This window comes from Camponotus floridanus, unplaced genomic scaffold (genome assembly GCF_003227725.1).
Source record: "Camponotus floridanus strain SB8 unplaced genomic scaffold, Cflo_v7.5 scaffold126, whole genome shotgun sequence".
NCBI classification, from domain to species: Eukaryota; Metazoa; Arthropoda; class Insecta; order Hymenoptera; family Formicidae; genus Camponotus; species Camponotus floridanus.
In genome coordinates, this window is record NW_020229244.1 from 89,697 (window position 1) to 105,139 (window position 15,443).

A 15,443-nucleotide genomic window follows, 5' to 3' on the forward strand; every position below is an offset into this window, starting at 1 on the left:
AATGTACTTAATTATTGCTGAATGATTTTGAAAATTATTACACATGATCACTTAGAAAAATCTTCCAAATAAAATATAGAAAGGTTTCGAATTTATTTCAGATACTACCAGCGATTGCCTTCATACTTGGATGAAATCTATGTTGAATGAACTGCCGGTCCAAGGTGAGATTATTTCTAATCTTCATATTAGTCTGAGTCGTACCTTGGTCCTAAAGTTTCATTGGATTGAATCGTTCGTGGAGAGTCTGAAATTGTTGTGCAGTGGATTCCATCCATTTGTTGTGCAGCTCACAGATGTGAAAATGTACTGCAACGAGGAGAAAACTCGCACATTTCTTGGAATTTACTGTCAAAATGAGGATGGTACATTGAAGCATCTAACAGATGCTATTGACTGTTTACTAGCTGAATATCAATTGCCATCGTTTTATGAGGTACATAAAATTATGTCTCTACCTTTTTAAATTAAGTATATACTTTAATTTATTTACTTATAATATGTGACATACTTTAATTTATTTACTTATAATTATGAAATTCTGATCTCTCATTGCAAACATGTTAGGAACAAAATATTATGGAAATTTCTTGTACTATTAAATTAAATTATATCTTTCATATAGCATTCGTATTTAAGAGAGTAAATTGATAAAATATATGCTAAAATTGCAAAAACTTTAAAAAATTAGTAAATCTGTATAAAAAAGTATCTAAGGTTTATTTTTTTTTTGTTGGAAATATATAGGACTGATGAATTGAATTACACATTAATAAGTATAGCAGAGAAATATGTTATACTGACATATTTTATCATGAAGAAAAAAATGTATTTAGACGCAATGTAGTGCACAAAACAAGTTTTATCATTTTTTACAAATCAATAAGATTGCAGTGAATGATCAGTAGTTAATTAATACATGAATTTATATATATCTGTGTATTTATCAATTTATTTATTTATTTCTTACACAGGATATTTCATACCACATTAGCTTCTTCTGGTGTCTTGGAGACAAACAAACCTATTTGAAAAAAATTCTACCATCTCTTACTTGCAGTTTAAACAAATATTTAGCAGAAAATGTGGAAGATACTTATATACATGTCAAAGAGATACAATGCAAAATTGGAAATAAATGTTACTCTTTTGGACTGAAATAAATAATCTATAAATTAAACTTTATAAAATCTATTTTAAATTGTAACCTATGATGTAAATGAAGGTAAATTATCATTTAATTTTTTCACATATATTTTCATTTTATGTGACATACTTAGGATACGTCGCTGTCATCAAATAAAAAACAATGGATTTATTTATTCTCCAGAAGTTGTCTCGATAAATCTTCTCAATGAGAATAATCGAGGGTAAAAATAAAATTCATTTGAGAAATGATAGAAATAACGCGTAAATAAAGTAAGGAGATATAATATATCTATATTTTTAAGAGAATTCTAAAATTCTGTTTTTTTATGTATCAAATATTTATTATCTTACGAGGATTATTGTATAAAAATTATATTTTCTTACGAGATAAATTATTTGAAAAATATATCTAAAAATTTTAAAAATTTTTCATATAATTATATAAAAATTATATAATAATTTATAAAATTAATAATTTTATATATACATATATACATATATATATATGTATACGCGCATGTGTGATGTATACAAATATATACAAAATGTACAAACTTATTACATATAGATATATATAAATTATATTTATCAATATTGTATCAAAATCAAATTTTAAGGATTTCCGACAAAAGGTTTTATTGGTTTAAATATTGCTAAATTATGAGGCAATTTTATTACAGTACCTGCACCGCGCCACAGTTTAATCCATAAATCACAGAAATTCGGTTCCATGTTGACCAGTAACGTACAAACCTCGGGATTTTGTATAATTAATTCCTCCTCCGGATTACTCGCGATATCTTTACAGCCACTAACATCGATGTAAGTTAATGTAGGTCGACGACACAATAATATATTTATAGACGATACAGTTACATTCGTGTTTCCGCGAAGTATTAATCTCGAGAGTTTAGGCAAGTATACTAGAATAATCTTTACATCAGAATCTGTTATGTCGCAAAATGAGAGTTCTAGCGACTCCAAGTTTGACGCTAGAACTGTACCCGCTACTAAACTCGAGACAAATTTGTCGGAGCAAGTGATGTTGGATAGATTCAAATCGAACAATTGCTTATTCGAGAAATAACTTGTCGCATCGCGGCTCAATTTATTCCATGAAATGTCGCAACTTGTCAGATTAGGATTGTTGAGCGGAAGATGAAAGTCTTCTAGTTTGCAGTAGCGCAAATTGAGGACCCGCAAGTATTTTAGGGACGCTATTAGGTCCCTGAGGACGTCGCGACTCTCCGAACATAATGGATTGTAACTTAAATCGAGGATCCTCAACTGGGGCGGCAATGAGATTATTTCACGCAGACAGGCAAAGTCGATGTCGCAGCCCTTTAAATGGAGCTCCTGCAAGGATGGGAGACTCGAGAGACACCGGTACAAGTGCGCTCCAGCCATTCCCAGAACGGTGCCTGATAGTTGCAACAGTGTAACGTTCCTCTGATACCCCAAAGTCTTCAATAACGGCACAATAAGTTCTTTGGAGATATCGTCGGGTCTCGTGCGAAGTATGGACGTATTTTCGCAGGATTTCAAGCAGCTCAACACATTCTCCCGGGGACTCGAACTGTAAATATCGCAGATGGTCCTGTATCGCTCGACGATGGATGGTATCCTCAGTTCAACCACCTCGCATTCTAGTCTAGCGTTTTCCTCCGTTGCAACCTTCAAGATACTCTCCCTCGTGACCGTTACGTCTCCGTTTATTGGTCGCAACAATAATTTGGCCGTGCAAGCAGTTTCACGAAAGAACATTGATTCTACAGAAGTTTGGATAGAGTTAAGAAATTCCCCCTCGTCTTCGCAAACCGCCACTTTTAGGTCAAACGCATCTTCCTTAACGAGTACACGTAAATGTATGTATTCTGCATCATGTTGTTGTTCAAAAGCTGGAGTACGCGAGCATGATTGCAATTCATGAATCATAGGGGACGGTGAACGAGACACGGTAAATCCATTCGTTATCAGGGAAGTCTGTCGTTTTCTTTTAACTCTTTTGGATATTTTGGATAATTGAATAATTTCGGTAGCAACGCTACTTTCATCACTGTCCTCGCTTGTATTTAGATATTCTTCATTTTGAAGCGTACATCTTTGCTTAAATTTCTTCGTAGTACCTTCTATGTCTTCATCGGACTTTCTTTTGCCTGTAGGAATATAATTATTCGACGTACATTTCTTCTTCGTTATACTACCGATATCATCCTCCAGCCAATCGTCGATGAGAACCTGTTCCTCGCTGACTAAAGGCGCGTCATTACTGCTTTTGAATGCAACTGTGTTAACTTTGTTGAAAGACCTCAGATTCGCTATCGTTCTCTTATAATCTTCACCAGCAGATATTTTGTCAATCTCAGACTCTTTATCTGAGTGAGACTCCTTATTCGATATCTGAGCGTTGTTCGATCTTCTTCGCTTCTTCTTTACCGGAATGAAGGCGGAAAGCTTTTTACATATCGTGTCGTATTCTACGAAATCTTCAGGACTTAAATCTCCCACTCGATCTTTCCAATCGTTTAAACAATCCAACACCGTGTCTCTGTCGTGAGTCTTCAGCTTCACATTCGCCCCGTGTTGTATCAGCAGCTGTATCATCGAAAAATGCCCGCAACAAGCGGCATCGTGAAGCGGGGTCACTCCTTTGCAGGACATGCCACCCGGATCGTTCACGTTCGCCCCATGTCTCAGGAGCAATTCCGCGATATCCACGTAGCCGTGATTCGCAGCTTCGTGAAGAGGGGACCAACCGCAGTGATCTCTAACGTTCGTAGGATGCCCAGAGGATAAGAGTTTCTCGACAGCCCCAATGTCCCCATTAATGCACGCTACGTGCAATTGGGTCTCTCCCTTCGCGTTTCTCTTGATCGTTCCTACCCTTCTCTTAGTCGTCCTCCTGATATTTCCTTCGATCTCGTCCTCGAGATCGGACAGCTCCTCCAAACAGATATCCGCGCCAATCTGATCGCTTTCTTCGGAGGCTGCTTCGCTTTCCGTATCGCTTGGTATCTTATCCGATAATCCTGCCTCTTGCCTCATACCCTTTGCCTCCTCGAACTGGTTTGTGCTTTCCAAATAATTGACGAGTTCTTTCACAACAGATCTTTGCAGCTTAATATTGTCGCTTTCGTTCACCGAACCCAAAGCCATGGTGTAACATTCCCGGATTTCCGCATCAGAAGCATTTGTCCCTATTAACAAATCTGCTAGAAATAACGCCGATCTACATTTCTCTCGAGGATTAGTGCAGAGACTGAGTTCCCTCTGCGCGAAGGGTAAGGCTTCCTTAGGTCGCCCTGCATCCTTGAGGGTTTGAGCGAGGCTTACTAAGGAAATACTTATTTGCTCGCCCGTTTCCTCGGCGCAGGTCAGCATACGTCGATAATAATCCGCACCTTTGTCGAAGCATTGCAGGGCAACCGCCGCATCGCCCAAGGTTTCGTACAATTGTTGCTGGACTTGAATATTAGTCTCGACAAGGAGCTTATTTTCTGCTCGACACAGAGTTACAATAATCCTTAAATATTTCTCCACTTGATGTCTCATGTCCCTTGATAATCCCTTACTCGTGTATAAAGAAATCAATATTTTACGCGTTTCAATCCACTTTCCAAGCCGCATAAACAGTTCGATCTTGGACAGTTTCGCTTCGTTTTTCAGGCGTACGTCTTGTACAGTGCTTGCGGTTTCAATGTAGCTCAACGCCAGCTCATGATCGCCTTGTCGTTCATATATAGCTGCCAAGGAAATGCACGTTCGATGTAAATCCTCCTGAAAATTATTCGATACGCACAACTTAGTGGCTTGTTCGATCAGATCGATTGCCTCTTGCGTCTCCTTCTGCGCTTCCAATGTTAATCCTAAATTCAGCAGTAATCTCGCTCGCATTAGTATCTTCTCTTCTAGCTTGATTTCGTTCATTGTTAATTTATCACACAACTCCATACTATTGACATAGGCCATTTTTGAATTCGTCAAAGCCTCCTTGCGTTTCTGCGAATGATCTGACAGGCTTTCAGCTAGGCAGAAATAAGTTCTACCTAAAGTGGCAAATGCACGTTGTTCCTCTATCGAGTTCTTCATTTTCCTGGCACCCTCCAAATGTAGATTTTGATGTATCAGAGCTTGCTCGTAGTCTCCCTGGCTCGCATGAACCTCTCCAATCATTCTATGGGCTATCGCACAATTCAACTTGTCCCGCAATGTTTCGCAGGTGCTCAACTGTTCCGTATATTCCTGCAGAGCCTTCTTTGGTTGCTCACTTTCAAAGTACACGTCTCCGAGATCCTTCGTGATTTCGGCCAACTGATAGAGATTGTTGTCTCGTTTGGCATGTTGTTTCCTCTTGATAAGTTTCTCGATATTCATCTTGTTTAAATTTTATATATATACTTAGATAAACGATCTGTCTTAATTTACCATCATCGAGACCTTAAAATACAAGAATGATATCAATTCTTTATCGTAGAAAATTAAATAATTTACTGAAAAAGGAGGTTAACGTATCTATTATTCCAAGGCGAAAGCGTGAATATTGTGATCCGACATTCCTTCCCAGGATTGCAAACAAGTGGAACGTGTCTAGATATGTGAAGAAATAATTCTCTTCGGACTCACGCTTGATATTGATCATTAAGCACGTGGCCAGGTTGACATCTCGTAAAAATCGTATCACGGGTTGTGAACTCGATTGCGGTTGGGATTACGCTATATCAATAAAGTAATTAAATCTTAGAAATAATGCTCTGTATTGCTTCCGTTTAATTAAATATTTATTAAAAGTTAATTATTCGAAAACTTATTAAAACCATGAGATAAGAAATAATATGCATAAATTATATTAATTTATTTATTTACATGATTACTTAACCTCTCCTACCAGGGCTGTGTTCCAAAATTCATTGCCAGTACTGAAAATCTGTAGTGTACGCCACATAGGGAGCGTATTCCCGTTTGACCACGTTGCGATTGACCACAGCCAATTATATCGACCTGTGCCTAGGGTAACCAGCAACGATTAACTAATCAGAGAGTCCTATTTTGAATTGGCCAATTGGCGACGTGGTTAATCGGGTGCCACCCCGCCACATAAACTATAAGGTGCGTTCGTTTATGCAGCAGTTAGTGCATCGGGGATTGCCCGATTAGACACAGCCAATTATGGGTGCTTTCCAGTAAGCAACACAGGCGACACTGTGTTGCTACAGTGTTGATACAGGTGCTTTCCAACTATGACACAAGTCGACACAATCGTACACAGCAAAAATGCTGTGTTCGCCTGTGTCGTCGTTTTGTAGCACCCCAGTGAGTGCCAACATAACATTTCATATTTGGTATCATTAATTTTTTTAAGAATGGTATTGCGTGATATTGCGTGATAGAAGATAACCAAACTTTTATATTCGCTAAAAAGACGACTTAAAGACATCTAGACGTCTTTAAGATGACATAATGTTGTGTGGGAACGTTCTGAAAATTTAGACCTAGTGACAACTATTAAAAGTGACTGCCCTGCACTCTAGTGGCAAAATAAGAAAGCTAAAATCGTTCCAGCTACAAGTTGACACTGTGTAACACTGTGTCACACAGTGTATCACTGTGTTACCATAGCTGGAAAGCACCCTATATCGACCGATGCTGGTCATTAGGGTGACCAGCACGATCAAGCACGATTGCCAATCAAAGCCAGTTGTGTCTAATTGTACTTAGTGCGTTCGAAAATATGTTTGGTCGGTGTTGGAAAAAAAGATAAAGTTGGCAGTATTGAAAACTCCCAGTGCTGCGTTTCGTTTCTCCCACTGGGATCATTAGGATTGTATTGTATCGTATATACGATATATGAAAGTGTTGCAATTACACTAATTATTATTATGGAACAATATATTTTACTCGAAAACATCATTTTTGAATCTTCGAGTACTTCTTCTTCAGATAGTGATGATAATAATGAAGAATTACAAAATATTTTATTCGAAAATAGAGGTAATAACAATAGAGATGAAAGGAAAATGGTACCAAAAATAACAGATTATCTGGAAAATGTTGTTACTAGATATACAAATATTGAATTTAAATCACATTTTAGGTAAATTATGTCACTTTATTATAATTATAGCATTATTAATATAAAACACATGTTCGTATTAATAATAATATATGTGATGTTATTAAACATATTATTATAAAATATATTTAACTACTTATTTACCTCTTTTAATATCTCAAGTAGCAAATTTTTTTAATCCTAGTGATCCCAGTGGGAGAAACGAAACGCAGCACTGGGAGTGTTCAATACTGCCAACTTTATCTTTTTTCCCAACACCAACCAAACATATTTAGTGCGTTCGAAAATATGTTTGGTTGGTGTTGGGAAAAAAGATAAAGTTGGCAGTATTGAAAACTCCCAGTGCTGCGTTTCGTTTCTCTCACTGGGATCACTAGGATCAAAAAAATTTGCTACTTGAGATATTAAAAGAGGTAAATAAGTAGTTAAATATATTTTATAATAATATGTTTAATAACATCACATATATTATTATTAATACGAACGTGTGTTTTATATTAATAATGCTATAATTATAATGAAGTGACATAATTTACCTAAAATGTGATTTAAATTCAATATTTGTATATTTGGTAACAACATTTTCCAGATAATCTGTTATTTTTGGTACCATTTTCCTTTCACCTCTATTGTTATTACCTCTATTTTCGAATAAAATATTTTGTAATTCTTCATTATTATCATCACTATCTGAACAAGAACTACTCGAAGATTCAAAAATGATGTTTTCGAGTAAAATATATTGTTCCATAATAATAATTAATGTAATTGCAACACTTTTATATATTGTACACTCCGCGACAACGATTCGTTCCACGGTCCCTCTCGCGGGGCAAGGGGAGCGTAGCCTCTAACCAATCAGCCACTGCCACGCTGCCAGCTGATTGGTCACTTCTACGCTTCCCTTGCCCCGCGAGAGAATGGCCACGGAACGAATCGTTGTCGCGCAGTGTACATACGGTACAATACAATTCTAATGACCCCAGTGGGAGAAACGAAACTTAACACTGGGAGTTTTCAATACTCCCAACTTTATCTTTTTTCCCAACACCAACCAAACATATTTTCGAACGCACTAATTTTCGAACGCACTATATAAGTTTCAGATCTGGCAGTTCTGCAATTACCTTCGGTAGAAGGGGGTAAACATTATATTTTGTTTTCTACCAGGTTAACAAATAATAAAATAAAAATATTGTAATAAAATATTTATATTTAATATTAATTCTTAATATTTCTTAATATTTATCATTTAATACTTAATGTGCTTAATAATAAAGTATTGATATTTTTTTTTTAAATACAGCGTGATTTATAAGATTCTGGTCTATGGATTTTGTCGACATAATATTACTTGTTTTTATCGTTGAACCAGCTCAAAAATGTAAAAAAATACGAGATAATAAGATTTTTTTATGTTATTAGAACATGGGTGATACTGGCCACACGGAAATGTTGCCCATCGATACCACGCGATTGATGGCCGATTCCGGCTTCAGCGATCTGCTGAGGTCGGCGGAGCAGATATCTGCAGCCGCTGAGGGAAATGACGATATGCCGCATGTCGATAGAAATCTCCAGCAGATATTGGAGGCTTCGAACGAGCTGTGGTGCCGTGTTACGCAAACTGCCACCCAGGACAATGAAACTCAGGCGTGAGTCTACTTCAAGATTTCTCATCGAATTTGTGGCTTTCCGTGTCAATTTTCTTTGTATATGTGTAATATAATTTCTTCTTCTATATTTCTGTTAATGTATTTATGAAAATGAACGTTTCAGCCATGTGTTACTTGGTTCCCGAGGAGTAGACTTGTCTCAAATCTCACAGAAGTTAAACTCGCTTAGCGCAAGACGCACATTTGAGCCACTAGATCCTATTGCGGATACTGACATTGTCAGTTACCTTAGAAATGAAAAAGAAAATGCGATTCTTTCCATTATTGAACAAGTTCACAAAGATGTATGTATATGTAATATTAGGAGTGTGTATTAATTTTAAGGGATTTTCAAGAGATGGCTTAACTAGTACTATATCTGGCTTTAGTTTTCAGTATGTGTTATTTTGTTGAAGTGTAAAACATTATTTTTTTGAGCGTTGAATATGTCGAATTTTGTGCCAACAAAATCCACAATTTGCGGGAAGCTTTGCTTTTTTGCTTCCATTTGAAGAAAAGGATTGCTGAAAATCAACGAATGCTGTCGGAAGCTTATGCTCCATTGATTTTAAAATGTGAAAAAGTTTGAGGATGAAGAAGTGGAAGCTAGCGAGGAAGGTAGCTAGCGATGGACAATATTTTGAATAATCAATTTGTAACCATTTTTTCACAAAAAAGCCGTATTTTTACCAAAAAATCCCTTAAAATTAATGCACACTCCCAATAATAATTATTAAAATATTCATGTATTTATTTGTGTGCAACAAAAGACATTAAATCTATTTTTTAGACATTTGAGCTCACTAGAGCTCAACAGATGGAACATATGCTGGGTGAATGGAAACAAATGCGTTTTGAGATAATAAATGCCATGACTGCTCCATCCGGAGAGCTAGTGGATTTACGTGGAGCACCGCAGCGTACAAAACTAGCAGGTTCAATAATTAGTGGTCTCTCCAGCATAGAGGTCGCATATGTGAAAGAATTACAGAATTATAACGATCATGTGCTTAGAGGTATAACAAGACCAAGTTTGTTTAACGCATTCTGCAAAGCCTCCGAATCATTTAACGACAAGAAGATTGTAGACTTATGGCAAATGGTGAAATGTATGATTGATATTCCTCCAACACCTAGGGGAGATCAAATTAAATCCAGAAGCAGTCCTGCAATCGAACAGAAAATTGTTTTACAAGCCAAAAAGTATCTGGAGAATAGATATAGAGATTTTATGAATTCCATAATCAATGAAAATCTGGTGCAGGCGAAACGAGGCGGCATTCCAGGCACTATTCCGTTAGTCAAGAGTTTTGTGGGCGTCAAAGTACAAAATTTGAGGGATTTGGAAGATGTTATGGTCGAAGACAAACCATTGTGGCCTCTAGTATATTATTGCATGAGATCCGGAGACTATAAGGCCGCGCTGCAGTGTCTGAATCAATGTAGTACAGAATTCTCGGAATTTAAAACAGCTCTCGAGGAAGCTTGCGATGATCCGCAACATCATCCGAGCGGTCGTGCGGAGTCCATTCTGAAATTACACTACAGAAAGCAAGTACGGTCTGTCAGCGACCTGTACAAGAGAGCGGCATATTGCGCGTTGGTTCCTTGCGAACCGGATGATTTGCATTCCGAAGTAATAGCCACAGCCGACGATTACTTGTGGCTAAAACTGTGCCAAGTGAGATATCAGGCAGATGTCGAGAATAAACTGACATTAGATTATTTACAGACTACAATCTCAGAAATATATGGTATAGAAATATATACTAATACTTTTACATAGCTGATAACTCCTTCTTATTCGAGGATTCGTATATTTTAATGGCATAATTTTCAGGAGAAACTTATTATCACGCCCACGAACAGCCATTTTTGTATTTCTCGATGCTATTCTTGACCGGACAATACGAAGCGGCAATAGAGTTTTTAGCTACTGGCGCTGGAGCAAGGCATCTACCGCACGCGGTCCATTTAGCAGCTGCTATGCATGAACATAATTTACTGGCTGTCAGTCAAAGTGTTTTAGCACCTTTGATTAGTGTAGATCCCGCCGATAAACCGCCAGCAAAAAGATTGAATTTCGCTAGATTGATATTGTTATACATTAAAAGATTTGAATCGTCAGATCCAAAAGAAAGTCTTCATTATCTCTTTCTATTGAGGTAGGTGTTTATTATTGTTTATAAATAACATTAAATTCTTGAAAGTCGCCAGTAGATAAAATAAAAGACGTAATTAAAATCGACCACACTGGCAATTTTATTGATGGTAAAGAATCACAACGTTTCGACCATAGGTTTTGGTCCTTTTCGAGTGAACTACAAAAAATTATTTCCAGTATTACAAACAAAAAATAAATTACATTGATTTTGAAATAAAAAATGGGCAACAAGTTATATACGTACAGTAATTTAGTTAACTATTATATCGTGAGAAATAGGAAATCACTTCGTCAAGATTATCATGTCAGCCTCTCCATCAACACACAGAGAAAGACTAGACAACCTTTATTAGTCTATCATAAATATTGTTTAAATTTTCAGTATCCTTTTATAAATCATTGTTTATAAATCATTCAATTCAGTTAAATTCTAAATTTTTTGTCAATAATGATGTTTCTTTTTTTTTAGATGTATGAAGGATCCGTACGACCGCAACATGTTTGCCGCGTCTGCCGCAGAAATGGTAGTGGACGCCTCTCCCGCAAATCGCATGTTGTTGGTAGGGAAACTTGACAAAGATCGAAGACTTCCAGGTATCTTGGATCAATTCCAAATTAATACAGACGACGTGATAAATATTTGCGCCGAAACGTTGTATAGAAAAGGTCTGCTGGAAGATGCAGTCCTGATGTATGATTTAGCTAGAAATCATGAAAAAGTTCTCAGTTTGATGTGCACACTCTTAACACAAGTTGTCAGTCAGAAGGGATTGCCTGGTTCTCTCAGATCACGATTACAGGCCACAGCTGTGGACATTGGTACAAGGTAAATTTATATATCTGTGCAATATAATAGATGGTGAATACATTTTTAAATTTAGCTTGCTATTTGTATCGTAAATCTTTTCAGATATAAAGACATTGTAATCCAAGCGCCTTCAGAAGTGGTATCTTCATTCTATACCTTAAAAGATCTTATGGTCTTCTTTGATCAATTTCACAATGAACAGTATCAAAGTGCACTTAAAGTAAGTAATTCTTTAATTAAGTAAATAATTTTTTAGAAAGAGCAAAAATAAATAAATAAATATATACATATTAGGGTTGGCAAAAAACTTGTTTTTTTAATTTTAAACAAAAAACATTGTTTTTTTTTTTAGAACCATGTTTTTTGTTTTATTTGTGTTTTTAAGTAAAGTAAAAAAACATGTTTTAAACAAAAAAAGCATGTTTTAAACAAGCAAAAAACACTTAATAGCTTTGATCTGTGTAAAAATTTTTCGCTAGCGTTAAACTGTAAATAACGTTGCCAAAATTGACAACGCTATTAAAAATATAAATAATAAAATAAAAATAATAAGATGGATATTATTTTAGCAGAATATTTATTTTTGGATATTAAATAACAATCAATACAAAGATTACTTAGAAGATATTGACTGACTTTACATTTTACATTTTAGCATTTTAAATTAATAGTACATAACTCATAGCAGGTCAGTAGTTCTAAAAAAAAAGTTTTAGTTAATAATATTTAATATATAATACTTTGGTTCCTTTCCTATTCTTAAGTAACCTCATGCTTAACTCTCAACATAAATTATAAATAAAAGAAAAATAAAAAACCTCAATTCTTCTTTTTAAAAGAACTTTTTTTTTAAGAACTACTTTTTTGAAAACTACAGTGTGCACTATTTTAAACAAGTTTTAATCAAACAATTTTAAACACATTGTTTAAAACATGCCAACCCTGATACATATTATTTAGTATGACTAGTACTTGATAGTTGAAAAAAAAAATAATACGAATAATACATTTTTTTTCTTTAGACAATTGCAGATTCAAAGATGTTACCTCTTCATGTGAAGGAAGTCGATGAGAGAGTGAACGCTTTACGTCGTGTGTCGCCTGAAGTAGCTGGTACATTGGCCGATGTTCTTTTGGCTACTATGACAATATTGTATCGTCAGTATCAGAAATTGCGATCGGTAGAGCCGGGAGACGAAATCGCAAGAGATCAGCAGTTGCATGATCTTAGAGAACAAGCCCGAGCATTAACGAGTTTTGCGGGAACCTTGCCATATCGTATGCCAAACGAGACCAACAGCAAGCTTGTACAAATGGAGATTCTTATGCACTAAAATTGATAGTATGCTCTTTTATATGTAATTTGTAAAGCTTATCCTTCATCTCAATATTTAAAAATACTATACCAGCAAGTGTATTACTAAAAAAAATGTGAATTTTTTAAATATTTTTGAGGAAGTTTTTTTTTAAATTTTAAATACGATGCAAAAAAATTACGATTGCGCATATTTTCAAAATATGCATTATAACAGAACAAAAACAGGATTTAATATTTCGAAAAATGTAATTATATATATTATATAGTTGCTAAAGAAGTTTACAAAACAAGCTAAGTAGGATATTTAAATTATTTTTGTATTTCTATTTGTAAAAATACATAATATGATATAAATTTTTGCATATGTAATCATTAATAAATATTGAAAATTATGTATACATGTGTGTTTTTTAATGCTCGACTTATATTTTACATTTTTCTAATGCGATTTTTATCTTAGAAAATGTCTCTTTTGATACTAAAATGATATGTATTATCTTGGTGATTTATTGCAATCTCCTGCATTATACGATTTCAAAGATGTAATAGCTATTCCGCAGCTAAGATCTTCAACTTTACCTTCTTTTACCTGTAAAGAATGTTTCATTACATTCATATAAAAAAAAATAAAGATAATTTAAACAATTTCACATACTGCTCTATAATCGAGAAACATTTCCTTGAAAGCCAAAAAGTCTGTTATTGTTGACAATACTTCAAAGACTTCACCTTCCAATTCTGCCTGTTTCTCGCTGGTATTTATCATATGCAAACATAAAAATAACAAGTTTATTAGATAAAAGTTAGTGAAATTTCTATCCAGAAACTACATATTATAATTACTTTAACTGATGTAAAAGAATATCTATTGTGAATTGTGGCATGACTTTTTTAAGATAATCCTCAATGTATGTCTCTACAGCTTTATTCTGAAACATATGTAAAGTGACATTTCAGATAATATATTGTGATAATTAAAAAATTGCAAGACTTTCATACAAGACTCACATATTCATTAAATATATCGGTATAAATTAATTTGTTATCTTCCACTGGTTCAAAAACATTCCAGTATTTTTCTAAAAATCTTTGCTGAAGAGCCTGAAAATTCTCCTCTGAAAGACCATTGTCAATATACAATTTTATCATTTTAATAATTGTTCATGTTTGTAAATAATTTTGTACCTAATAATAAATCTTCGATATGTCCGATTGCTTCGTCGAACAAACCATGTTCTCCATTTTTCGATATTCGTTTCTCATCTTCTGGACTCGACAAACTTGATTCATCTATTTGAAAAATTTATTTCAACATGTATAATTTTAACTAAATAAATTGCTACAATATTTCTCGCATGGACAATATCTATTAATTACATTTGTCATAGTACAAGATTTCACGAAATTGAAAAAATATAATTTATACGTAAAAAAAACACAAACCCATACTGTTTTCTTCCACTTTTATTAAAGATATAAGATATAAATTTATGTTCTCCTCGATTGTGTGTAAACTGACAGTTTCCTGTCAAAATTATAGGTCAAATAGTCGTTGGAAACCAGAGAGAAGACTGAGAGATGTCATGGCCTGCTTTTAGGTGATCTCTGAAAGCGATACTCCCTCTATGGATATTGAAAACGTGGACATGAACTACAAAGCCAAAATACATAAATATTCTCAGAGGATAACATATAATATGCATAATTTCTGGTTTTGTTCCGTGCTATGTGCACGAAATATCGGTAGCATCAGTGCTGTATGACAAGATATTTTTATGTATGTAAATTGATAGTAAATAAATTATTCAATCGCGAAAGATACTGTAATATTCAAAGAAATAAATATTTTTGAAATAAATATTTTTCTATATTCATTGTCATATTTATATCTTTTTATTTACAAAACACAAAATGCCTGCTGTGGGATAAAAACATTTTTAATCGTATTTCTATAAATCTTCTTAATTATCAGTAAACTGATCTTTGATATTTATTAATCATTTTTTTAATTATTTAAAAATCTAATTATTATATGTATGTAATTTGCCAAATTAATTACTAATTCCTCTAAAGTTTTCGTAATTAAGACTCGAAAAATATAGATGTTGCAAATATTTTAAGTCTCTTTTTTTATATAAAATATAAAGAATTCATATGCTAACACTATATATATTTTTATATTTTTATTATAATTTTCATACCAGCATAATACTTTTGTGCTTAATTCTTTATATAATACAATGTATTAAATTATAAAATTTAATATAATTACAAAATAG

At 34.2% G+C, this 15,443-nt stretch overlaps 4 protein-coding genes across 7 annotated transcripts in view; 2 read left to right on the forward strand and 2 right to left on the reverse strand.

The window, feature by feature from the left end:
- LOC105259131 (U6 snRNA phosphodiesterase) overlaps positions 1-1,163 on the forward strand; it is a 35,103-nt gene extending 33,940 nt beyond the window's left edge. For both annotated transcript variants that reach the window (XM_025415640.1, XM_025415641.1), the window contains exons 3-4: positions 102-436; positions 975-1,163. In XM_025415640.1, the coding sequence (XP_025271425.1) occupies positions 102-436; positions 975-1,163 (524 nt within the window). The remainder of the gene's footprint in view (positions 1-101; positions 437-974) is intronic.
- Positions 1,164-1,692: 529 nt separating this feature from the next.
- Positions 1,693-6,101, reverse strand: LOC105259130 (tonsoku-like protein). Its single transcript, XM_011270874.3, has 2 exons — positions 6,013-6,101; positions 1,693-5,862 (listed from the first exon to the last, which is right to left on the reverse strand). The coding sequence occupies exon 2, from the start codon at positions 5,521-5,523 to the stop codon at positions 1,762-1,764; it is 3,762 nt and encodes a 1,253-aa protein (XP_011269176.2). The 5' UTR covers positions 5,524-5,862; positions 6,013-6,101; the 3' UTR covers positions 1,693-1,761.
- A 2,181-nt stretch (positions 6,102-8,282) lies between these two features.
- On the forward strand, positions 8,283-13,273 carry LOC105259129 (nuclear pore complex protein Nup93). Of its 3 annotated transcripts, none has more exons than XM_011270873.3 (8): positions 8,283-8,361; positions 8,645-8,874; positions 8,999-9,179; positions 9,665-10,628; positions 10,715-11,039; positions 11,508-11,864; positions 11,949-12,066; positions 12,869-13,273. In XM_011270873.3, exons 2-8 carry the CDS (start codon positions 8,648-8,650, stop codon positions 13,178-13,180), a joined length of 2,484 nt encoding a protein of 827 aa, XP_011269175.1. In that variant the 5' UTR covers positions 8,283-8,361; positions 8,645-8,647; the 3' UTR covers positions 13,181-13,273. The 3 variants fall into 3 exon arrangements, with proteins under 3 accessions (XP_011269175.1, XP_011269174.1, XP_025261689.1); XM_011270872.3 differs by having other exon boundaries at positions 8,323-8,389; XM_025405904.1 differs by lacking the exon at positions 8,283-8,361 and adding an exon at positions 8,400-8,416.
- Positions 13,274-13,544: 271 nt separating this feature from the next.
- On the reverse strand, positions 13,545-14,721 carry LOC105259128 (ADP-ribosylation factor-like protein 2-binding protein). The gene is made up of 6 exons (XM_011270871.3): positions 14,608-14,721; positions 14,350-14,454; positions 14,173-14,279; positions 14,008-14,093; positions 13,820-13,916; positions 13,545-13,753 (listed from the first exon to the last, which is right to left on the reverse strand). The coding sequence occupies exons 1-6, from the start codon at positions 14,609-14,611 to the stop codon at positions 13,658-13,660; spliced, it is 495 nt and encodes a 164-aa protein (XP_011269173.1). The 5' UTR covers positions 14,612-14,721; the 3' UTR covers positions 13,545-13,657.
- Between the last annotated feature and the right edge of the window lie 722 nt (positions 14,722-15,443).